This window comes from Chrysochloris asiatica, unplaced genomic scaffold (assembly GCF_000296735.1).
Source record: "Chrysochloris asiatica unplaced genomic scaffold, ChrAsi1.0 scaffold00242, whole genome shotgun sequence".
NCBI lineage: Eukaryota > Metazoa > Chordata > Mammalia > Afrosoricida > Chrysochloridae > Chrysochloris > Chrysochloris asiatica.
In genome coordinates, this window is record NW_006408760.1 from 1,209,773 (window position 1) to 1,235,539 (window position 25,767).

A 25,767-nucleotide genomic window follows, 5' to 3' on the forward strand; every position below is an offset into this window, starting at 1 on the left:
TGCAAATTTACAGATAGGGTGAAAACTGCACACACATTTATGTCCAAATCAGCACCCATGGTTACTTTCTTAAGGCAGCTCCATAATCTTCCCAGCTGGACACGCACACTCTCAGCTCTGAACCTGCAGACCCTTTATTTGGCCACTGGCTCACCTTCACAAAGCAGCATATGTATCTGTACACACACTGCCCAGTTCAGGCTGTGCCCAGCTCCACCCAAGCTCTGGAGCCACAGGGACATCAGTCAGACCCTTTTCCTGATCCCAGTGGGGAAGACTTGTGTGGACCACACAGCTCAATACATTGCATTATGTGCGGATAGAGTGTACTGGGCACAGGGACAGATGGCCTGACTCTGAGGAGTGGGGAAACCTAGAGGGCTTCACAGAAGAGGAGATAATGACAATGAAGATGCACAAAGACAGGAAAGGATGCCACACAGGTAGACCAGGTGTCCAAAGGGCTGATGTGGGTGCTGTTGGGGTCCAGGATAAGGTGTGTGCCAGGGCAGGGGAGGAGGACTAGGAGGTTAGCAGGGGTCACATGGACCTGGTCAGCAAGATCCCCCGTTGGATTCTCCACCCACACCGAGGTGGGGCTCAGCAAGACTATAAAATGAACAAATGGGTAGACAAATGAAGGGGACACTGGGCAGTGGTCACTGTCCCTCTGTAGACATCACAGAGGCCCCTGATGTCCCTGAGGTGTCTTGTGTTACTTGGCTTCTTATAGCCTCTGCTTTTCCTGAAAAGGCTGTCGCAAAGCAGGGAACCAAAGGAGCCAGTGTCCTTGGAACTAACTATTCCAGTTACTAGGGAGAGTAGCTCAACTCTAGCTGGATGATAGGGAAAGTGTTTTAACTGAAGGGTATAGGAGTAGTTCCTGCTTTGGGCAGTATGCCCTGCCTTTCTCTCTGTCTCCACTCTGCTTTCCTCTCCGCTGGCTCTTTCTCAAGCCTTGTGGTGGCCCCTGGAGCTCCAGGAATAGCCCCATGAGGACACAAGAGCCCTCTTTCCCCTAAAGTACCACACTGGAAGTTCCAGGCACAGCTTTCAATGGCCCAGTGGGGCACACATGCTCAGCCCTGAGTCAGGCACCTGGCCCACCCAGGGAATGAGGTCATGTGCCTGACCTGGATGGAGGGGTGGGTCAGCCTTGCCCACACTCAGGATTGAGATGGGCAGTGGTATTTAAAGAAGAATGAAGCTCTAAAGTCAGTAGAGGGAATTGTAGGCACACACACAGAAGCCCCACCCCACCACTGAAACACAGACCCCCTGTTTTCTTGTCAACACAAATGCATCTATATCATTAAATACTGAGAAAAAGCTAATCTATGTGTGACCTTTGCTCTCTCTCCTTCCCAGGGGCCGCTGGGTCTGGATGGAAAGCCTGTAAGTGATGCTGGTGGTTCTGGGATGGGCAGCTGATATAAGATTGGGAGAGACTGTGTGGTGCCAGAGGGAAGGAGACCTCAATACAGCACAGAGAAAAGTCACTGTGGTATCAAACCTGAGTTCAAATCCAGTTCTAGCACCAGCTGACCATAGGGCCAGGGATAGAGCTCTTAACCTCCCAACCCTGAGTCTTCTTGTCTGTCAACTGGGCCTTGCTCAGACGGATATTATGGGGTTTGTGAAGGACACCTGTACCAGAAACTTCTGGTCCATAAGCATCCTCAGTAGAATGACTAATATGCACAGGAAGGACTGAGCATGACTAAATAAATACCTGAATGTGGATAGATGAGTGAATGGATAGGTCAACAGACAGACAGATAGATAGATTAAAGAAAGGATGGATGGACCGATGGATAAAGAGATAGATGGATGGATGGATGGTTGAGTGGGGGGTTAGCTAGAAAGACAGATGGATGATCAAATGAGGCAAGGAATTAAGAATTGTACAGACAATTGGGTGCATGGAACAGAGAGTTAGTGGGTAGATAAATGCATGAAGAAATGGGTGAATTGACAAATTATTGAAGAATTGATTGATTGACATGTGAATGATTTAAAATGACAGAAAGAAAGGATTGACTATCTGGATAGATGAGTTGTTTAAGGATTGGATGAGTAAATCATCCATTTACTGGCTGAAGGGAAGATGGATGGAAAGTTTAGAAAGGATGGAAGCCAACAAGCAGGTCAGTCCCTGACTCAACATGTCAGCCCCAAACTGGCCTGAGCCAGTCTGCCTCCACCCTGGGGACTGAGCTACTTGCCCAGAAGCCCTGGTCACCTGGCAGGATTGAGAGGACATGTTTCCTAACATCATTGACTACAGCCACCATGGTCTACATGGAGCCACTCTACCTCCATAGATACGCACCAGACCCCAAGGGGCTGCTGCCCTGATGGAATATGGAGTGTCGAGACAGGATCTCAATCCACCTACTCATGGGTTCATGGGTGGCATGGAGCATAGGGGCTGCACCTCTCTGGGAGGAGTAACTAGCACGGGTGCTAACTGAGGAAACACCCTTCTTGCTAAGTGGATGCCAGCGGGCCCTTGCTGAGAGAGAATCCCTTGCCCCTGTATCTCTTGTGCTGAGGGACTGAGGTGTAGACCTGCCTTGGGGCCACAAGAGCTTCCAGACTTGTGTGTAACTTTCCAGTGGCCACACATAGCTCTGCTCAGCATCCCAGTCCTTTCTGCCCATCACACCTTAGGGAACTATAAGGGGAGCCAGTCTAGTCCTCCTTACTCACACCTGTGTTTTCTCCACCTTCCTTCTCCAGGGACTTCCAGGCCCCAAAGGGGAAAAGGTAAGTGATATTGGAACCTGTCCAGGTGGGTCAGCTAATGAAGAACATCAGCAACTGCTTTCAAATTTATGTTCTGTAGTGTAACCTTGGGCAAGGCACATTCTCTCTTAAAGCCTCAGTGTCCCCATCAGTTAAGTAGGGCTAGTTGTGCCAATTATTTTAAATGACTTCATTTGATAAGATAAAGTACCCAGGTGTGTTGAACCTGAGTTCTCCTGGCACCAGAGTGTAACAAAACCTAAAAGTCATAGAGGGCTGGAATAACAGGTTTCCCAAGTGATTGATCATGCACTGGGGATACCAGGAGGATGGACTACTGACTGCTAGTGGTATTCTTTGTGGGGAGGAAACCCCTCAGGGTAACAGATGACAGCTGCCATTAGGACCTTTGCAGACCCTGGTGACACTTGGCACTTAATGTCCTGAGCAGCCCTCTGGAAGACTTGGAAAGCTGATAGCTCTGGGAGGAAGCAGGAGAGAGGAAAGGTCTATGTGGCCCCCTTTGGCACCAGAGTTAAGAGTAGAGCTTGGTGCAGCAGGCCCAGCCAGACACCTCCAGACTGCAGCTAGGCCACCTCCACTCCCAGCATGGATTTAGAAATGGACCAATAAGAACTGTGGGCAGTGGGGCCCACTGAGATGTAGCCTGGGTAGAGAAGTCAGGCAGGCTGCCAGCACATCCTCTGGATGATGAAGCAGTGAGAATGGGACAGGATTTGGTGTCCAGAGTCATAAGTCTGCATTCCAACTCCACCAACAACCATGTGACTTCAGGCAATCGTCTCAGCTTCGTGGGCCTCAGTTTCCCCATTTGTAAATGAAAGTCCTAAGGAGGGAGCCATGAGGGGGTGATCTGAATATCCTTTGTAGAGGATGCCACTCGTGTGGGTGCTCATGTAATGATTCCTGCTGGTCCTAATGCCCCTGTGGTTGTAGAAAGGATGAAGGCAGGGGCTCTGAAAACAGAAATGGTATCTTGGTAACCATCCCTGCATAACACACTGTTCTGATGCTTCATGGCTTCAAACATCAATTACCATTCCCATTTCCCATTGTTCTGAGGTTCAGGGCTTCCAAGAAGACACAGTGGGAGCAGCTCATCTCTGCTCTACCATGTCTGGGACCTCGAATGGCTGGGGGCTGGCAATAGATAATAAAACACCTAGCTTCCCGTCCAGGATCTGCAGGCTATGTAACCTTGGGCAGGTAACTTAATCTCTCTGAGATTAAAAAATAGAGCTGGAGCCTGCCTATTTATTATTTTGGTTAGAAGAGAATGAGGTGGTGTGAGCGAGGTGTTGTCAGTCCTCCGTAAATGTCAATTACCATAGTGACGATGAATTTCTGTTTTATGTTCCTAGGGGGCACCAGGTGACTTCGGCCCCCGGGTAAGAACTGAGTGCAGCCCTTTTCACCCACCCCACCCCATATGGTGTGTTTTATGTTGTCCAGAGTCTTGGTGTGGCACTGTAGGATAAGCAGTGGACTGCAAAGTCAGTTTGAACTGCAAGGTCGGTAGTTCAAACTCACTAGCTATTCCTCGGAAACCCTGTGCATGGTCACTATGAGTCAGAACCAACACAACAGCACTTAACAACAACAATAAGACATGTTAGTGTTTTTTCCAAATCCTAGCTTCCAATAGCTTATCACAGAAACCCATGAGTGAGGCCACCCTGGCTTCCCACTGTCTGTCCTGCCTGTTTTCAGTTCACTGTGTGGATGCCCCAGTCTTCTCAGTCTGACTAGGCTGCACGCCTCGCACAGATGAAGGTTCTCTGACAGGATGTCCTGGTCACATTGATCACTGTGGACCATTGTCTGACCTTCCTGAGGTCAACTGACCCTGCAGGAAGAGTGAAGGATTTGGAGTCAGCAGGCCTGACCCCAAAGTTCAGCTCTGCCACTTACCAGTCGAGTGGTCCTGAGCAAGTCACTGGATCCCCTGAGACTCAGCTATTTCAACCATGAAAGGGAATGAGAGCCACTACCCCAAAGAGTTGTCATGAAAACTCACTGGAGCCATATGAGTGAAAAGTGTGGACCAAGTCTCCTCTCAGCCCACTGCTGCCCTGAATCTCAGCGCTGGAGCTCAGAAGTAACCTGGGCCGAGCTTGGGGTCTGCTCAGGGGAAGACTGGTGCACAGAGTGGAGGTCCCCAAATACAAAGGAGCTCCCAGGGTGGGCCAGGATACTGGGTCTTGTCACAGGGTCAATATTAAGTGGACATGACCATGTGGCCCACCTGGAGATCAGACTTGATTATGGAAGTTGAGAGGTGGGGTTCGACTTCAGAACAGCCATTGGAGTGACATTCTCCCAGTTCTTAGGAAGAATGTGAGTGGAAAATGTAACCCAGGGTGAAGATCTCTGAATGGTGGATCATGGGAATGGTATTGAGTGAGCTGCTTGGGTCCCTCTAGGCAACACTTGCCTGAAACACCATGAGCCCCAAAGGAGAACACTGTAAATGGTGGTGCAGAAAGTTTGGGCTGGGTATCTGCCCCACTCTGTGATCTAGGACAGACCTGTGCCTGTCTCTAGCCTGTGTTCTGTGGAATGAGGACGATTGAGCCTATATCACAGCGAGGCTATGAAGACACAGGTGTTCCATACTGGGCCTTGGGTTGCACAGTGGGCCAGGGCCACAGAAAGCTAAAGTCTCTGAAATCAAAGCAAAGGCACCTGGGCTGAGTTTTGTAGCTGCTGAGGAAAATGTTTGCCTGCTTTCTGCTGGACATATGGAAGTTCATCTCCCAAACAGGGATGCCCTCTGCCCAGTAGACCGGAAGTCTCCAGGCCCAGGTTTCATAGGGGAGCAGGCCCTCTCCCAAGCCCCTTTCCTTCTTCATTGATAGCCTCCTTATGACTTCAAAGTTCCACTTACCTGTGAAGCATCCTCCAAAAGTTTAGCAACTGAAATAATGATGTCTCATGATCTCCCTCGACCTTCTGGGCTGACTGGCATCTCTCATGTGGTTGCCAGAGACAGCACTTGGGGCTGGAGTCATATGAAGGTCAGCTTGCTGACATCCAGGATGACTGCCTCACCTAGCCAGCTGTTGGCTGGGGGCTCAGCTGAGGAAAACACAGGTGGCTCTGCATGGTGCTTGGGCGTCACCACTCATGGTGACTGGGCTGGGATCCTACAAGGAACATCCAAGAGTAACATTCCTTGAGGCAGAAACTGCCCGGTCAGAGTGAACACAGCATCATTTGTGCTCTATTCTGCCCATCAAATCAGTCCCGATTATGTGACTTTGCCTCCAGAAATAATCTGTGGCTTTGTAAATCACCCTCCTGCCTTTCTGAACACATAACCTGTTTGTCTGACCAGATGGTTTTCCCATGGCTCCATCCAGGATTTATAAGTAGAGACCATCACGCATACAATCTGCGCATCCTTAAGGTAGACTGTCTCGTGGAATGTCTGGCCTGCTGGTGTGCAGTGCTCCCCCACTCACCCCCACAGCTCCAGGGAAGACCTCAGCCAACCAGTCCCTGGGGGAGGAGGAGATGGCTGGCTGGCCTCATTTTCCACTTAAATCAAGGGAAGAGTTACCTTTTCTGGGACTTGCCTGTGTCTACAGCCATTTACTGACTTAGTAAGTAGAGTCCCAATTGTCCCCAACCTGAGGCCCCTGAACTGTGAAAGGAACAGTGAACTGGGGGGGAGGGACCTTCAACTGACACCAGATGCTCTATGAAATGAAGTGGAAATTATCCACCCCAACCCCACCCCAAAACAAACTGTCAGTTTTCCTTACTTTTTGGCTAGAGCTCTAGTTTTTAAATCAGGACCTTGGCCATTTCAGACTGCTCAGAAGGTCTGATGATCAACATTTAGAGCTTTAGTTGTTTTTTCAATTGGGAAAAGAGTTCATTAGTCTATTGATTCCTAGGCGCAGTTTGTGAGAGAGGGGAGCCCTTTCATGTCCTGAGCCACGATTAAGAGTGTGTTTAAAAGAAGCCATTTGGCTCTCCTTCCCTAACCCCATAAACCCTTGCTGTCAAGTTGATTCCAACTCATGGTGTTTTCTTGACTTTCAGGACTTTGTTCCAAAGCACCACTAAGTGGGGTCCAACCGCCAACCTTTAGGTTAGTGGTGAAGTGCTGTCCAGGAACTGATCCTTGCTCTGTGGCCCTGAGTAAATGATTATGCTTTCTGAGCCCCAGACACATTCACCATAAAATGGGACCTATAAAATGGCACTTTGGCTGTAAAATCCCACCCCACAGGTCATCTGGAAGGTTGAGTAAGAAAACCTTCAGGAAGCTTTCGCTCACCCAGGATGGCAAGGGCAGGGACTTGGCCCACAAAAGGCTTCTTCCTTTTGAGAAGGTGGGAGACTGTGGGCACTGCCTGGTGCTGGGCTGGTACTGCAGAGCAGCAGGGAGGGGTTACTCGTGCTGTGGTCATCCCTCCACGCAGTGAGAGCTCTGGTTGCCTGAGGTCTGACCTGGTACTAACCTGAGTCGGAAAGCTGGGGACTTGGGGCTGCATGACAGATTGTGTGAGCCTCCACTGCTTTTTTATTATTATTATTTTGTTTCCAGACAATTATTAATATTTATAAGCAATTGTAAGAAACAATGCCCAGGTACCTGCCATCTGGTTTTCCCCAGTAGTTAAAATCTTATATTACCATAATGCAACCTCACAACCAGGACATCGACATCGATACATCCACCATTCTTATTCTGATTTCTAGTTATTCGTGCCTTCGTGTGTATATATGTGTGTGTGTTCAGCTCTGTGCAGTTTCTAACCACGTATGTGGATTCGTGTAACTACCCCCACAAACAAATACAAAACAATTTCATCACAAAATTCCTCATACTCCCCTTTTATTGTTAAGTGCCATTGAATCAGTTCCGATTCACAGAGTCCCTGCATAGGGCTTCTGAGAAACAGCTGGTGGGTTTGAACTGCTGACCTTGTGGTTCAAAATCCAATGCTGATTGTACAGCGCCGTCTCCATCCCTTCCTACTCCCTAACCCATGCAACCACCAATATGTTCCCCATCTCTACAATTTGGTCATTCAAGAATATTGCATAAATGGCATAATAGAGTACATAACCTTTTGGGTTTGTACTTTCACTAAGCATAATTCCTTGGCATCCTGGTATGCCAAACATTAGACTGTTAACCACAAGGTAAGCAGTTCAGACCCACCAGGTGTTCTCAGTAACCTTGTACAGGGTCACTCTGAGTAGGAACATAGCACACAACACAATAATTCCCTTGAGCTCCATCCAAGTTGTCCTTTGTGTTCCTTTTCATTGCTCAGTAATTTTCCATAGTGCTGTTACACCACAGTGGTTTAACCATACACCTGTTGAAGGAAATCTGGGCTGTTGCCATCTTTTAGCTATTACAAATAAAGATGTTTGAATAAAACATTTGTGTGAATATAGGTTTTAATTCGGGGAAATAAATGTCTGAAAGGACAGGAGTTGACCAGCGATGGTGGTCTTTCTGGGAAGATTTTCTGGTTGGCTGCTCACATGTTCTGTCTCCCACATCCACCATGCGGCATGTGGACTTCGGGCACTAGTGAGCTGAGGTATTGGCACATTCCTTGAATGTAGGAAAGGTCCTGCTGGCCTCTCACACCAAGGCATTAGTGTGGCTGCCAAGATCTGGTAAAATGTAACATGACAAAGCCCCTTAAACTTGCCCCGAGGGCTGGGGGGAAGAGGACTGCTCATTTGAGGAAGCCCCCTCTCCTTATTCTCCTCAAAGCCAGACCAAGCCCCATGTCTTCCAGGGAGACCAAGGGCAAGATGGATCTGCTGGGCTCCCAGGACCTCCTGGGCCCCCTGGAGCCCGAGGCCCTCCTGGAGACACTGGGAAAGATGGCCCCAGGGGATCACAAGGCCCAGCGGTAAGAAGGGGCATGGAGTTGGACCACCAGGACCTGGTCCTGAACCTATAAAAACCCAACATCCTGGCCTAAAACCCAACCCCAACCCAAATCCCAAGTCAGAGCCCACCCTGACACCAGCTTCAATCCTAACCCTAATATTCACCACAACCAAAAGTCTCATCAAATCTGACACTAACCACCTCCCTAACCCTAACTGTAAATCCCAACTAAAACCTTGGCCCCAAACTCATTCCCAAATGCTGATCCATATCTTAATTCATACTATTTTCCAGACCCAACCCTGACTCCTACAGATTCTAACCCTGACTCTAAAGCCAACTCTAACCTAGTAGACCCTAACCTTGATCTTAGTTTCAATTTCAGTCCCAATATCCTGACCCAATCAGACATGGGTACTTTCTCTGTAGGTCTTTACCAGCCCCTATTCCTGTGTGTCTGAGTCTCACTTGCTCTCTGGGGTGCTCTCTCTCCTAATGTTAATTTGTTAGCAAGTTTTTTTCTCCCATATTCCTAATACAAATCCTGGAACTCAGACTACCTTTCCTAAACCACGGGGTCAGGGTGGTGTGGGGGGGTCAACCTGTACTTCCTACCCAATGCAAAGCTGACATTTCCACCAAATGGCCACCGGGGGGCTTATCTCTGGTAGCGGCTCAATTGGCTCATCCATTCCCCATGGAAATGCTGAGCCTCAACTTTCTCACTGTGAAATGGGGACCAAGTATATCTTCCTTGGGGGTGGGAGGGGGAGGTTGGGTGAGGAAGAAGTAGAGTCATGTACGTAGAACCCCAGCCCAGGGTCAGGCACACAATCTGGGCTAAATGGAGTGAAACCCCTGCATCCCGTCATTACTAATGTCTTATGTCTCCCCAGGGTCCCAAAGGAGAGTCTGGACAAGAAGGGGAGATGGTCAGTATCCAAGACATTTCAGAGGCCCAAGTTGGCACACCATGGTTCCCAGACACGGCAGTCCCTTGCCCACATATACCCTCCACATACTGGGTGGGCATGCCTGTGTACCCCTGCCCCCATTTCTGCTTCCTCACAAGTGGTGGAGAACTGGATGTGTAAGGTGTCAGCCCTGGCACATCAATCAGACCCACAGTCCTGGGGGAAAGTCTGCAAACCACTCTTCAGTGTTTGAAACTGAAGCAAAAGCTGCCCAACCCCAGGAGTCAGGCCTGGAGCTGGTAGCACAGCCCAGTTCCCATGATAGGCCTACTTCTACCTCCCTGGGACCTGGTTTCCCTCTTTATCAAATGAGGGTCGTAAAAAGACAAGCTCAGGAGCTGCCCTGAGTATGATGTCTCACACCTACTCTTCTCTTATTCCAGGGCCCAAAAGGAACCCCCGGACCCAAGGTGAGTATTCCACACTCCCACTGGCTACAGGGTTAGGGGATGGCGTTCCTGTCCCAGCTCTACTATTAACTATCACCTTCTGGCAGATTACTTCATCTCACTTGGCCTCAGTTTGCTCATCTGTTAAATGTGGCCGTTGTAAACCCTTCCCTGCCTTCACACAGGGCTGTGAAGAAGGGAAAATGAAACATATTAGCTTCTTTATTTTTAACTTTGTGGTAAAACATGTATAAAATAAAATTTGCCTTCTTAATTATTTTCAAGTGTACAATTGGTGGCATTATATACATTCACAATTTTGAACAACCGTCATCATTATATATTCCAAAACTTTTTTCATCACTTACTCCAAACAGAAACTCAATACCCCATAAGCAATAAGAACCCATTTTCCTGTGTTTCCCCCACCCCCAGGCCTTGGCAACTTCTAATAAATTTTAATTCCTAGGCATTTGCCTTTTTCTAGATAGTTCAAATAAGTGGGATCATATAGTAATTGTCCTTTTGTGTCTGGATTATTTCACTCAGGATAATGTTTTCAAAATATGTCAGCTTTTAAAGTCTTCTCCAGATGTTGGTGCTCTCCTTTCCTCCCTCCTTGAGCAGCGCCTGCTGGGGAGGGACAGGAGGCCACCATCCTCTGTGAAGGAGCCAGAGTCCCTGGAAGAGGGAAGGTGGGGAGTAAGCTACATTCTGCACATCTACCCCATGTGCACAGAATGGAGACTGGCCTTTCAATATGTTATCTCTGTATCTCTCACCCAGACCCATTGTATAGATAGGAAGTGACTTGCCATGGGTCAGTCCAACTTGGAAGTGGAACCCAAGACTCTGAGAAATGCAGGGGTCTCTGGGCTAGCATGGGTGTAGGGAGTCAGTGCCACTTTTCCCTGAGGGCTGGGATGCCCGGGGTTCAAGCCATGCTCCAGTGACTCTGACTTTTCTCCTGCGCCATTGTCTTCCCTCAGGGTGAGCCCGGCATTCCTGGAAAGAAGGTGAGGAGCCTGCGGAAGAGCTTCTTGCTGGAGTGGCAGGAAGTGGTTGGGGAAAAGGACAGATGCTGGGGAGGAAAAGCTCCCTTTTCCTCACCAACCCCAAGTGTACCCTGGGTGCACTTCAGGGTGGCTGCTCTGTCTTGTGGGAAAGGTGGGCCAGGAACACAATCATTCGTCTACTCGTTAATTCATCCTTTGCCATCTTCAAACACATTAAATGTGCTCCCACTTCAGGACTAGGAACAATGGTTTTCACAATGTTGGCTCCAGACCAGTAGCATCAGCTGCTGCAGTTCTAACAGGCAACTCCTGGAAGCCTGTTAGAATTGCAAATTTTCAGCCCACTCAGCTCTACTAAGTCAGAACCTCAGGGGCGGGCCCTCTAGGCAATTCTCATATTTGTTCAAGTTCAGGGACCACTGAACTGGAGTAAGCTTCCCGTCACCTTCCCTTGATCTCATCTTCTCCTCCTCACTCAGGTCCAACAAAGTTGTCCCCTCCTCAAGGAGACCTCAGGCCACTGACAGAGACAGGCCTGTCCCCAGTCCCTCTCTAGATCTCTTCCCCCGTACTTACTCTGCCTTCTGATACACAATGTGTACCTATCTGAATACAATATTTCTTCTCTGTTGGCCTCTGACCCGAATACGAATGACCGCCCCACCTGACCAGGGACTGGGCTGCCTGGCCCGCAGGAGGTGATCACAAAACACCTGAATGAATGAATCCATTCTCTTCTTCACCTGTCTGTTCATTCATTCTGCAAATACCTGGTGGGGACAAGGGACAGAAATGGCTCATATCCCACCTCTGCCCTAGAAGGGCAATGAAGAGAGGGGAGCAACCCCAGCCCAGTGTGTTAGGTGCTGGTACAAAAAGTGGGCTCATGTGCTGGGGAGCCCAGAAGAGAAAGAGACCAGCTGACCACCAGAGGATCTGGGAAGGTTCCCCCTACCCCCAGTAGGAAGCATTTGAGGTGAGAAGAGTGGGAGAAGCAGGCAGTACAGGCAGGAAGAACAGCATGTGTAAGGGTGCAGAGGCAGAGCACAACCCGGCCTGTTTGTAGAGAAGGAGCCTGTGAGGCCAGAGGAGTCTAAGGACCAGTCAGGAAGGACCCGAGCGCCACCTGGAGGCAGTGGGCAGGGAGGCCACAGCAGGTTTTTGAGGAGAAACACAGGGCCTTTGGCTGGAAAAGAATCTTTGTGCCCGGTAGGATTCCATCCCCCACCCTTTGCCTTCACCTGAGCCTTTCTGAAAACTGCTCTGGGAAGGCCTGTGCCAGGGGCATCCCAATCATGGGAATGTCCCAGGTCTTGGCCTAAGGTGCTTTGTCCACAGGGCAATGATGGAACACCAAGCCTGCCAGGGCCCCCTGGACCTCCAGGGCCCAAGGTAGGTGCATGCCCCTCCCCCATTGGTCCCCTGCCTCCCACCTTCCAGGGGTCTGGTCTGTATAATAAAGCCTCTCTCCTAGGTCCAGTGCAGGCACAGGGTACTCCTGGTGCCCAGAGCAGACTAGGGAGCGGGAGCAGGAGGTCCTACCTACTGGTTCACCAATAGTCTGGCTTCACATACAGACCACTCACTCCTCCCATGCCCTAGGTCCTCCTGGGTCCCAACTCACATGACTCTACTCTCTGCCCTGTCCCCAAGCTAAGAACTGGGGTGTCATCCTTACTCCTCCTTACCCCTGTCAGCAGTCACCAAACCCTGGCCAAAGTGCTTCCAAAATGAGCCCCTGGGCTGGTCCTACTCTGGGGCAAGTCCCAAACTGGAAGGTGGAGGCTGTGTCCTAAGTACCTTCACTGGGAGAGTCTGCAGACTCCTCCGCACTAGGAGACCCCCCACCCACATGCCCTATCTGATCCTTCTCCCATAAATGTCTCTGTTTCAGGGTGAGCCAGGGAGCATGGGACCCCAAGGAGAGAGCGGCGTGGACGGTGCCCCGGGCCCAAAGGTGATGTAGTGTGTGCTGCCTGCTTAGACTCTAAGTGGGGATTCAGGGTGAGTCCGGTCCCCTTGCACCCCTAGTCAGAGCTGGGGTGGCATTGAATCTGCTGCTTACTCAGCTTTAGGCAAGGGTGGAACCTCCTGTGCCTCAGTGTCTCCTCTCCATACATTGTGAATCAGAGGAGAGGGTCACTTAGGCCTCTCGCCCACTCCAGTTCCAGAAGTCCCCTTGCTTCATGTAAGTGAAGCCATTGGTTGGTTGGTTGGTTATGTGCCATGGAATCGGTTTGGACTCAGCAACCCTGTACAGGGTTTCCGAGGCTGTAAATCTTTACGGGAGCAGAAAGACTCATGTTTCTCCTGCAGAACAGCTGGTAGTTTCAAACTGCTGACCACCCGGTTCGCAGCCCGAGCTCCTTAGGGTTCCAATATGTGGCCCTTTGGGAAAGGGGTCTGGAGCAGAGTTTGCCTTCAACCAGGTATTCTGGTAGCTGCAACTGCACATGTTCTCCACAGGGGGACCCTGGCCTCCGAGGCACGGATGGAGCCGCAGGACACCGGGTAAGCAGCCTTCCACTGGGCCCCATAGATTCAGATGCCCCTGTCCCCACCAAGACCCCAGAGGAGGACAGGAGGAGGCAGCCCAGATTCTTTTTTTTAATTTTTTTTCTAATAATTCATGATTTTTGTGTCTAATTTTCATAGTACATGCATTTTATAAGACACTGAAGTAAAGATGTGTAAAAATCAAAAGTCCCAACCTCTCACTTCTTCACTCCCTCCCTGCTGTTGTTGTTAAGTGCCGTCAAGTCGGTTCCGACCCATAGTGACTCTGTATAGGGTTTCCGAGGAGCAGCTGGTGAGCTTGAACTGACAACCTTGCAGTTCAAACAGCTTTGCAGTCTGACGCATTAACCCACAGCGCCACACCAGGACTCCTTCTAGACTCTCTTTTGCATATTCAGACTCAGGTCCTTGGTTGGTCCTATATGGTATTTCCCTGCACCTGGTCTGGTGGCTGCCTGTTTTTTTGACCCCACACCAAGGTTCATCACTGTTGCCAAAAGGTCAGCTAACCACCAAGCTCTATCTATGACTGGCCCCAGATGGTCTTTGATCAATCCCTGTTAATGTACCTTTAAGGTCCCCGGGTGGCTCAGTTTGTTATCAACTACGTGATACTATAGGATAAGTACTAGACTGTTAACCTCAAGAATGGCCGTTCAAACCCACCAACTTCCCCTTGGAAACCCTATACAGGGTCTCTATGAGTTGGAACTGATTGGACAGTACTTAACAACAACAAATAATCTAGAGGTTAATAGTTTGACCCCACCCAGTAGAAGTTCAGAAGAAAGACCTGGTGATTTTTTTCCATGATGATTACAGCCAAGAAAACCAATGGACTTCTGTACTGTGTCACATGGGGCTCCTATGACCTAGAATCGATAGCTGCAGGTGTGGTTTTAGGTTCGTGTGTCTGAGATCCCCATTCCCAGCAATCAGTCAGGTACCTCAAGCAGTCAGGTACCCTCATGTTCCCAGAGCCTTTGTTTCCTCAAAAAAATGAAAAACAACTCTAAGTCCAGAGCCTGGTTGTGCAGACAGTTGGGAATCCATATAGGCCGTGAGTGTGGGAATTCCACACAAACTACACAACTCCATGAAGGCCAACAGGGACCAGGTGGGCAACGCTCAGGCCTGGGTCTCACCACCCTGTTCAAAGAGCATGAGCCAAAATGCTCACAGCCTCTCACTTCCCTCCTGACAAAGTGAGGTTCAGAGGAAAGGGCTGGGGACACAAACCTGCACCTGTGGCACCTGGTGGACACACACTGGAAACCCAGAAGGAACAGGATGTTAGTGTGCAGTTTGTGCCACCTTTCCCAGAGGTTGTAAATCCAGCTTGCACATGGTTTTCGTTAGGCCAACACAGTGTTTTCCACCACTCATCTGTCAGTTTGTTGTAGTGTGGTGGCTTGCGTGTTGCTATGATGCTGGAAGCTATGCCACCAGTATTTTGAATACCAGCAGGATCACCCATGGTGGACAGGCTTCAGCTGAGTTCCAGACTAAATCAGGCTAGGAAGAAGAGGCTGACTACTTCAGAATGTTTAGCCACTAAAAACCTGAAGTAGCAACAGAACATTGTCAGATATAGTACCAGAAGATGAACATTCTGAATAGCACCAGAATAATGTCAGCTATAGTGCCAGAAGATGAGCCCCTCAGGTTGGAAAGCACTCAAAATGTGACTAGGGAAGAGCTACCGCCTCAAAGTAGAGTTGACCATCATGACGCAAATGGAGTAAAGCTTTCGGGACCTTCATTTGCTGATTGGGCACAACTCAAAATAAGGAGATACAGCTGCAAATATCCATTAATAATGAGAACACAGAATGTACAAAGGGCACCATGGCAGCAGCAATGGGCCCAATTGAAACAATTGTGAGGATGGCACAGACCAGGCAGTGTTTCGTTCTGTTTGGCATAGGGTCACTATGAGTCAGAACAGACTTGATGGCACCTAACAACAACACAGTGTTTGGAAAGATTTTTGCCTACATTTTAAAATCTGAAGACCTTCACATAAAAAAATGACGACTTTGAGTTTCTCTTGAAACTCAGGCATCAGGCCTCAATGAGCTTGAATTCCCACATGAAGGTGAATCATGGCTAAGCCTCTAGACCAGGCAAGAAGCAGTGTCTTCCTCACTTGGCCCAACACCTGTCCAGTCCCTGGGGCCATTTTATCAGTGAGTCTTGGAGCAAGTACCAAGAAGGAATGTGAGAAGGGTCTTGAAGGAATGTCAGAGGGTCTTTCAGGCCCATCTGAGCTGGGTGCTGATTGTGGCCATACACAAATGCACAGGACTTTGGGGATCCCCGTTTGGCCTCCTCTGTGGGTGTGGAGATAGAAACAGGATACCCCCACCACACCAAAATAACTGTTTCCTGAAACTCTTGCTCTTCTTACCACAGGGCCCACCAGGCCTCAAGGGTGAACAAGGAGACACGGTGGTGATTGACTACGATGGAAGAATCTTGGATGCCCTTAAGGTAGAGTCCCTGGCGGTCTGGGATGTGTGGATTATTCATTTCCTTAGGGACTAATTACATCCTGCACTTCTGCACATAGCCGCTTAGCACAATGGCCCAATGTCCCCAGGTACCTGATAACAGTAGCAGCACTGGGAAGCAGGAAATCTTCACCTACAGGCAGCCAAGGGGCTAAGCCCCTAAACCATGACAGAGAAAGAAGCATTTCCTAGGGCCATCCCTGGTCTCCAGTCCCATGGGAGTCTCCCTGGGGCGTTCCTGGGCCTTACAGTGACTATTGGGATGTATGTAAAACCACCACACCTGCTCCAGGAGCCCAGAAGATGTGTGGTCTCTGATCCTGCCAAACTCAGGCCCTCTCCCCAGTGGAGACATTGGTGTCAGCTGCTCACAGTTCCCAGGGAAGAGAGTGGGGTGGGATGAAGACAGCTCTCAGAACAGACAGGGTATTTGCACGGGCTCCAGTTGTGCTTCAATCCCAGCCCTGTCCCCCAGGCCATGGGGGAGTAAAGTCAAGTGCCACTACAGCCCACCTAGGCCTGCATGGTGTAGCATAACCCCAAGTGTGTGCACAATGCCTAGTGTGTCTGGGCAGCTGAGAGCCACTGAGGAGGAGCTAGTGAGAAATGTCAGTGATGCGCACGCAGTGAGAAGCCAGCGTTGGTTCTTGAGCATGGGAGTAATACATTTTTTAATAGTATTGGTGGCAGACTAGCTGGTGTGAAAAGTTAACAACAGTAGACAAGGAGCTAGAAAGCTAGGTTCAGGAAAACCACCTGGAAGGTGAGAGCTGGAACTAGGCTTAGAGGAGGAGTGGACCGAGTGGAGGGAATACCGTGAAGCTACAGCTCTGTGGAAATGCCAGTGTGATGGAGGCAGGTTGGTGAGTGGAGAGTTCTGGAGCCTGCAGCTGGGGACAAGCAGAGGTGCAGCCTGAGGGAGGGGCGTGAGTTAGGAGGCTAAAGATAGAGAGATGCTGGGGTGGGTACTAAGTAGGGGATGATGAAGAACTTGCAGGAAGCTTGATCAGAGGGGAGCTTGGGAGTGGAGTCAGACCTCTGACAGCATCAGTGAGACAGGAACTCTGGGACCAAAGGAGTGGTCAGAAGCTCCCAGAGAGGCAGGTAGGCGAGTGGTGGGGATAAGATTTTGGGCGGGTCAGTAGTGGATTTTTGCTTCGAGAGGCAACAGGGAGCCATAGTAGATTCTTAAGCAGAGAAGTGCTTAAAAGAAATCTGTATTTGGGGCAGACTGGTTCTGTGGGCAGAGGGACTCTGGGTGGAGAGGTGAGCAGCAGTGATGGAAAGGCCCTGCTTCAGCACCAGACAGCTTGACTCTCCCACACAGGGTCCTCCCGGGCCACAGGGGCCGCCAGGGCCGCCAGGAATCCCTGGAGTCAAGGTCAGTGCATATGCAGTATGTGGGCCTTACACCATCTGTCTCCCATCCTCTTTCCTCCATGTCCCCTCCACTTCTCTCTCCTGGGGTCCTTGCTGGTTCTGGGGGGATCCAAGAAAGAGGTGCCTGCTCCTTCCCTACTAAGCTGGGTAGCTGGGCCCTGGCTTCTCCCTGGAAAGCCACATTCACATGTTTAAGCCATCACTCAGCCCCTCAGGACATCCCAGCAGCCCCATAGGTTGACATTACATGTTATTGGCCAATCCACTCATCCTCTGCCCTCTTCTCTCAGGAGAAAGAGCCCAACACTAGGATGTCAGGCAAGGTCTGCTCCTGGCATCTCATTCCTATGCTGAGAGCCTAGAGAGAGTCATTTAGTCCTCTGGCCTCAGTTCCCAAATCTGTGCTGCTGTAGGCTACACCTACCCAAAAGGCAGCTGGGAAAGGGATGGAGCTGGCATCAATCAGCACAGTGCACTGCCCCAGAGGCATTTTCCTGGAGGTTCAACTTCAGGGATGCAGCTTCTGCCCACACATCCAGCCCAGGGACACTTGGCCATGCCCCAAGCCACAAACCCCTCTGGAGCCATGGAGGTCACACTCCTCTTCCTGTCTGTTCCCTTCCAGGGAGAGCTTGGACTGCCCGGTGCCCCTGGAATCGACGGAGAGAAGGTCTCTGATCCTCTACTTCCAGGGTGGTGCTGATGCCTGGGGAGGGCAGTGCACGTGCTTTCGTGTGTGTGTGTGTGTGTGTGTGTGTGTGTGTGTGTGTGTGTGCATGTGTGTGGCCCCAATAGGAGAGAGGGCAGGGCAATGGGGTAACTTGGACTCTACAACCCTGTCTTCTGTGAGAGCCTTCTGGTCTTAGACACAATCCCTCTCTTGCAACCTCAGGCTTCTCCTCCAGAGGAGTACCCATGGGACTGTGAGAACTAAATAGCCTGAAACACTTAGCGTGGTACCTGGCACACATGAGCAAATACAAGAGGACAACAAAAAGTTCATGTGGAAATGCTATTTTCTTCATTTCATTTTTCCCTGAACTTTTTGAAGCCCTCTCATAGGCTACAAATGTTGGTAAACATATTGCTGTCCTTGTTATTATAATGATGCATGTGGGTGGAGTGCATGTGGGTGGAATCCTATCCAGAGTGTCTCCAAGTGTCACTTGACGTTGCTGGGTCCCCAGCACGCAGCATATGGTAAGTGTTAGAGAATTGGCTGGGTGAAGGGATGCAGTGCTGGTGGGAGTTAGGGGTGGGCTCCTGAGATCCTAAGACAGGAACACAGAGTGCCCCCACAATGGCTGCCCTGTACAGTGAGGCAGGGGTGGGGCACACAACCATCTTCATTCAGGTCCCTGGTGCATTCAGCCAAGGACCTAGTCCTCCAGGACTCCTAAGGAGGAAAAGAGGATCTGGCTGGCCTGGCTGAATGAGAAGAGAGAATGCCTGCTGAGCCCCACTGACCCCTTGTTCTTGTGGTTCTCAGGGTCCCAAAGGACCAAAAGGAGATTCTGGAGACCCTGGGCCTACCGGACCCAAAGGCGAAGCAGGCGAGATGGGCCTGTCGGGCCTCCCGGTATGTGCTGGGCTGACCACTGGTACTAAAGCTCCATTTACAGGTTGGGAAAAGCCCAAGGTAAATGTGTGCCCACCACAGGATAGCAGCCAAAGACTGTGAGGTGGAACAGGTTCATACTCCAACAGCCTCTCCTCTTCCAAGGGCGTTGGCCCTTTGATCAGAAGCTCTGGGCCCCTATCCAGCATTGTCTGATACCCTGGTAATTCAAGGCAGGCTGCTCCCACACCCTGAGCCTCTATTTCCTTATCTGTGAAAGACCCCACCAACTACCCATGGGACTGCGATAAAGGTGAAACAAGCTGCCAACCTGGTGACCAGGTCATCAGCCTGACTGCTCAGACCTAAACTGACGAAGCATGTGCCCAGCTCCATTCGGGCCAAGGAACCCAGGATAAGCGATCTAACCTCCTTGGAGCTTGGTTTCCTCATCTCTAAAACAGAAATGGCAATTTCTTACTCCCATGAATGAAGGCATGGACAGGGCCAAAAATGGGGGCTGGCACACAGTGACTATACACTCTCATGGTCACCATCATTTTTATTGTTGCTGTTGTTGTGGTCCACCACCCATCAGACAGCTTGTCACACTGTGGTGGCTTGTATGTTGCTGTGATGCTGGAAGCTATGCCACTGGTATTTCAAATACCAGCAGGGTCTTCCATGAGGGACAGGTTTCAATGGAGCTTCCAGACTAAGACAGACTAGGAAAACGACTATGGTGATCCACTTCTGAAAATTAGCCAATGAAATAAATCCCTGTGGATTACAGCAGAACATTGTCCAATAGAGTATGGAAGATTTGAACCCTAGGCTGGAAAACATTCAAAATACACAGTGGCCTTAACAATAGACTGAGCATACCAGTGAAGGCTCCATCGTGAAAATGGTGCAGGAACAGCACAGAGCTTCCACTGTTGTGACTGCATGGAGGCAGCTGCTGGGCGCCCGTCACTCATCCCCTCAGTGTGACTCAGAGTCGAGGCTCACCTTGCCTTGCCCAGGGCCACTCAGACATTGAAGTGGTACTTCCACAGCCCCTGGCTGCCCCCTGCACCATGGGAGACAAGTTATCAAGCTGCCAATGTGTTCCCTAAACGCTTACTATGCTCAGTGCCCACGGCATTCGCCCAGATTTTAGGCTGCAAAGGACAAAAGTAACACTGCTGCCTGCAATGAGAGAGCACAATCTAATGAGAGAACACAGGGAAGGTCACTGAGTAAATATGGACAGTGATTTTAGCTATGGACTCAAAGGGTCACAGGCCACTTTGTCCTGCAGGGCATCGATGGCCCCAAGGGAGAGAAGGGAGAGCCAGCATCTAACACCCTACAGGAGAGCCTGGTAAGAGGTTTGGGGATCAGGGTCTCCCCCAATGTCCTGACTTGGTTTCTGGGGCTCCTGAATGACCACACCTAGGGCAGTGAGGGATGGAGGGGTGAGGAAGCCTCAGGCAGTCCCTCCCCAGCCCCTATCTCCCCTGCTCAGCGTCCAGAGCACCTCTCCCATGTCTTAGGAGCTCAAAGGTTTGAGCAGTGACCTGGCCAATGGGTGACTAACCCATCTCTGACCCTTCCTAGGCCCAGATCATAGCAGAACCAGGACCCCCTGGACCCCCTGGGCCCCCGGGCCCCATGGTAAGGACTGTTGAGCTTAAAGCAATCGGGATATTAAGGGTGACAGACTGGGCCCAGAGCTGTTACCAAGGGGGTAGATAGGTCTCCTGGGGTGAGAAGTACAGAGGCTGGGTCTGGGCTTGGGAGACCCCAGAGGTCAGAACCATAGGACAGGAAGGGTGTGGGGGACCTAGACCCTTGGGCCAGTCTCTGGACCCAACCTAAGTGGCCCTCTGATCCCATCTCTCTTCCTCCTTTAGGGCCTTCAGGGAATCCAGGGCCCCAAGGTAAGCGCTGGACAGCCACACGCACACACACTGCAGTCCTAATAATGTCCGAAAGCCTTGCTAGTACAAAGTGAGGGACCGGACTTGCAGAATCTGGAGTATCACTTTCTGGAAGGCCGGCCCCACCCTACATGGTGGGCTCTGCTCTCTCTAGTTCTCACTCGGCCCCAGGGCTCAGCCCACTCCACCCCTTCCTTCTGTCTATGTCACCGCCCCCAGACCCTAGTCCTCCATCTCTCTCTGCACTTCGCACTTCCTTGTCATCACCCCACCCCACATCTGTCCCACAACTGCCCACAGTCTGAACATGAAGTCTCAGATCTGTTGTGTGGTCCATGATGCTTCATGCCCTGCTCTTAAATTAAACACCATAGTGCCCTGTTCTAGGGAGGCAGAAACAGAAAGGAGACCAGCTAGCCCCATTGCTGTTCACACTGACTTCCTGTCTATTCTTGGAGCAAACCCATCACTGCTGCACAGTAGCCCGGTGGGGACTCAGAGTCACAGATCCGAGTGACTTGTGCTGTTTCCACTCTGTCTTGTCCCCAGGTTACCTCTGTCATGTTCAGAGAGGCAATCGATTGGATGCTCAGTCCTGTCACTTGCTGGCTGTGTGCGTGGCCAGGCTTGGCCCTCCCCTCTCTAAGCCTCCCTTTCTTGCCTGTTGGGTGAATGTGACCCAGCCACCACCCACGATTACTGAGGGAGCAATGTTTGCGAAAGCTCTCTGCCAGGGCATACTGACTAGCCAGGATCAGGCCAGCATACCTCAGCTCCACCAGGCCCCAGCTCTCCTGTTCTGCTGTCTGTCCTTTCTCCCTAACTGATGTGCCCCCTTCACTTCCAGGGCTTAGATGGAACAAAGGGTGAGAAAGGTGCATTGGGTGAGAGAGGCCCTGCTGGCATGCCTGTAAGTGCAATGAGCCTTGTTTGTATGTAAAAAGCTAATTCTGTGATCTTCATACCCCTTGACCCACTCAATCCTTTTCCATCCAGGGTCCAGTCGGCCCACCCGGCCTCATTGGGCTGCCAGGAACCAAAGGAGAGAAGGTAGCCACCCTCATGGCTTGCCCACCCCACTCCCATTGTGGCCATATGTCCGTGGTATCCCTCAGCCCCTGCATCTCCCTGGTTTGCGCTCTGTGGATATCATGTCTGTCCTGCCCTTTGTTGATATCTGCACAGCCTGTAGGTCTCTCCTGCAGTTATGTCTGGAATCACCCACGGAGCTGAACTTCCCAATAGCTATTCTCCCAGCTACTCCTCCCCAGATCCCTTAAACCCAGTCTTTGTCTCTCCTCAGGGCAGACCCGGGGAACCAGGACTGGATGTAAGTATCTCACCATTTGCCATAATGGAGGCTCTCCTCTGAGCCTGTGTGTATGTAGCTCTTGCCCCCATGCTGCCCATGTAATAACCTGATCTGGCTGTGGCACCCCTTCCCAGGGCTGGCACTGCAAATGAATGATTCCTTTGTGTTCCCAGTGCCAAGTGCAGTGCACAACCCAGAGGAAATACTTATAGATGGATGGATGGATAAATGAATGGATGAAAGGAAGGAGAGAAGGAGGGAGAGGATGAAGAGAAGGAGGAAGAAAGAAGGGAAGGGAGGGATGATGCATGGATGGATAAATGAGTAGGTGAATAAATAGATAAGTGGATGGATGGATGGAAGGAGCATGAGAGAAAAAAGAGGAATGAAAAAATGGATGGGTGGATAGATAGATGATGAATGATGGATTGGAGCAAAAAGGTGGTATCCTGTGTCCTGGTGGTAAGCTGTATCCTGGTGAGAGATGATGAAGCTTCAGCTAAGGTAGTTTGGGAGAGGAGAGGAGAGGAATAACCCAATATTAATTAGATCAATTCTATTTTGGTTACAAGTGATAGAAAACACAGTTTAAACTCAGAACTGACTCCATGGCACATAACCACCACCACAAAATGACCCATAATTGAAAAATCTGGAGATGCAGCATGTGGTTCCTGGGCTCAACTGTGTCACCTGGAAGAAAAACTGGAAAAGCTCAGCATCATCAGCCATAACAAGGCCAGGGAAGACTGTGGAACAGACCATCAATTGCTCATATGCAAGTTCAGACTAAAGCTGAAGACAAAAAGAAAACTAGTTCACGAAAGCCAAACTTGACCTTGAATATATTCCACCTAAATTCATCTCAAGAACAGATTTAACACATTGAACACTAATGACCAAAGACAAGCATTGTGGGATGACAACAAGTTCATTATATATGAAGAAAGCAAAAGGTCATTAAAAAGACAAGAAAGAAAGCAAAGACCAAATGCATACCTGAACATGTGATGGCTAAAATGAATGGAAGAAATGACCAAGTAAAAGACTAAACAAAAAAGTTCAAAGGGCAGCTCAATGAGACAAAGTCAAGTATTATAGTGAAATGTGCAAAAATTTAGAGTTAGAAAGCCAAAAGGGAAGGGTATGTTCAGCATTTCTCAAGCTGAAAGAAATGAAGAAAAAATCCAGTCCTTAACTTGGAATACTGAATGATGCAGAAAGCATCAAAGGAAGATGGAAGGAATACACACAGTCACTATACCAAAAAGAACTGGTCAACATTCAACCATTTCAGAAGGTAGCATATGATCAAAATCCAATGGTATTGAAAGAAGAAGTACAATCCGCACTGAAGACAAACAGGGCTCTGAGAATTGATAGAATGCCAAGTGAAACATTTCACCAAACTGATGCAACACTAGAAGCAAACACTAGTCTGTGCTAATAAATTTGGAAGACAACTATATGAAATGGAAGAGATCTATATTTGTACCCATTCCAAAGAAAGGTGACCCTACAGATGCAGAAATTATTGAACAATACTGTTAGTATCACACACAAGTAAAATTTTGCTGAAGATTATTAAAAAATAATTGCAGCAGTACATCAGTAGGAAACTGTCAGAAATTCAAACTGTATTCAGACAAGAACATGGAGCGAGGGATGTCATTGCTGATGTCAGATGGATCTTGGCTGAAAGCAGAGAATACCAGAAAGATGTTTACCTGTGCTTCATTGACTACACAAAGGCTTTCAATTGTGTGGATCATGACAAGCTAGTGTGGAGAATGAGTATTCCAGAACACTTAATTGTGCTCATAAGGAACCTGTACATAGACCAAGAGGCGGTTGTTGAAACAGAGCAAGGGGAAAGTGCATGGTTTAAAGTTAGGAAAGGTGTGCACCAAACTACAGATGACATTGCGAAGAATGGAATTCCAGAACACTTCGTTGTGCTTATGCAGTACATAGCTCAGAACAAAACAAAGGGATATTTATTCAATCTGTGTGCTAAGCAAATAATCAGTGAAGCTCGACTATATGGAGAAGAACACTGGCATTAGGATTGAAGGAAGACTCATTAACAACCTGTGATGTGCAGATGATACAATCTTGCTTGCTGAAAGTGAAGAGGACTGAGGATACTTAGTGATGAAAATCAAAGAAAGCAGCTTTCAGTATTGACTATACCACAACGTAAAGAAAAGAAAAATCCTAATTAAAAAATACATAAGAATCCCTCACTACTGAAGCAATAAACAGCACCATGGTATAAGAACAGATTAAAGTTGTCAAGGATTTCATTTTACTTGGATCCACAGCCAGTGCTCACGGAAGCAGCAGTGAATAAGGAAGACTGGAGAAGAATCGGTACATTTGAGTTATGATGCTGGTGAAGAATATTGAAAGTACCATGAACTACCAGAAGAACAAACAAATCTGTCTTGGAGAAGTACCAAAATGCTTCTTAGAAGCAACAATAGCGAGACTTTATCTTATGTACTTTGGACATGTTGTCAGGAAGGACTTGTACCTGAAAAGGGACATCATGCTTGGTAAAGCATAGGGCCAACAAAACAGAGTAGCCCCCTCAGTGAGATAAACTGGCTCAGTGACTGCCAACAATGAGCTCAAAAATAACCACAATTGTAAGGATGCCGCAGGACTGGGCCGTGTTTCGCTCAGTTTTACATCGAGTCACTATGAATCAATAGAGCACCTAACAACAGCAACTTTATTATTCTAGAAAAAATTTTTACTGACTCTCACTGCTTTGGTCAATCCAGAGCCAGTGTGTGGGTGTGGGGGGGGGGGGGGGAGGTTGCTAATAGGAATACAGTGCCTTGATTGGCCAGGATTGGTCACCTGCTGGGGGTGGAGCCATTGGACTGTGAAAAGAGAGGGCAGAACCCAGGAAACTCATGTTGCTAGAGGGACCAATTGCAGGTGCAAGACTGCAACAACTGTGGTGCACTAGACTTTAAGGAGAAATGTTGCCTTGGAGAGCAACTGCATATAAGGAACCATAGCCTAGCTGTCTGACTGGGAGGACTGTGTTCCATTGGTGAGAAGGGACAAGGAACAAAAACCATGCTACTAATCCCGTTCAGTCTCTGGACCCAGCGAGTTAGTGGAGGTGGTGCAGGAGAAACTCCATGCCCAATGGATGTGACCATGGCTGCCTTCCAGGCCTGGAGCTCAGAATGGTGTCTCAAAGCCAAGCCCACCCATTCTACTTGGTCCACTCTCATTCTACTCCATTCACCTGGACAGACCAGCCCTGCCTCTAGGCATTCCATGGTTCCCTCTATCACTGAGCACTGGTCCTCTTGTCTGCACCCTACCAGCCTCATTTGACTGGTGGGTAGGGAGCAAGTCTGGTCCATTTCTCTGTCCCAAGTGTCCAGCCCACAAGCTGGTTCCTAGTGACTGCTTAGTACTGTTGGTTAGATGGCTGGACAGAGGATGAGTTATACAAAAGACAAAGCCAACGGTAAAGAACAGAGATCACCATTTTATGTCTGTAGCGTAGTGGTTAC

At 49.4% G+C, this 25,767-nt stretch overlaps 1 protein-coding gene across 1 annotated transcript in view; it reads left to right on the forward strand.

Annotated features, from left to right (window-relative positions):
• The window catches only part of COL23A1 (collagen, type XXIII, alpha 1), a 544,452-nt gene that overhangs the window by 509,852 nt on the left and 8,833 nt on the right, over window positions 1-25,767 (forward strand). The window contains exons 6-25 of the mRNA XM_006873486.1: window positions 1,369-1,395; window positions 2,743-2,769; window positions 4,131-4,157; window positions 8,544-8,660; window positions 9,538-9,573; window positions 9,999-10,025; window positions 10,994-11,020; window positions 12,359-12,412; window positions 12,915-12,977; window positions 13,487-13,531; window positions 15,953-16,030; window positions 17,378-17,431; window positions 18,056-18,100; window positions 18,920-19,009; window positions 20,292-20,354; window positions 20,591-20,647; window positions 20,887-20,913; window positions 21,761-21,823; window positions 21,910-21,963; window positions 22,217-22,243. Coding sequence (XP_006873548.1) covers window positions 1,369-1,395; window positions 2,743-2,769; window positions 4,131-4,157; window positions 8,544-8,660; window positions 9,538-9,573; window positions 9,999-10,025; window positions 10,994-11,020; window positions 12,359-12,412; window positions 12,915-12,977; window positions 13,487-13,531; window positions 15,953-16,030; window positions 17,378-17,431; window positions 18,056-18,100; window positions 18,920-19,009; window positions 20,292-20,354; window positions 20,591-20,647; window positions 20,887-20,913; window positions 21,761-21,823; window positions 21,910-21,963; window positions 22,217-22,243 — 1,008 coding nt within the window. The remainder of the gene's footprint in view (window positions 1-1,368; window positions 1,396-2,742; window positions 2,770-4,130; window positions 4,158-8,543; window positions 8,661-9,537; window positions 9,574-9,998; window positions 10,026-10,993; window positions 11,021-12,358; window positions 12,413-12,914; window positions 12,978-13,486; window positions 13,532-15,952; window positions 16,031-17,377; window positions 17,432-18,055; window positions 18,101-18,919; window positions 19,010-20,291; window positions 20,355-20,590; window positions 20,648-20,886; window positions 20,914-21,760; window positions 21,824-21,909; window positions 21,964-22,216; window positions 22,244-25,767) is intronic.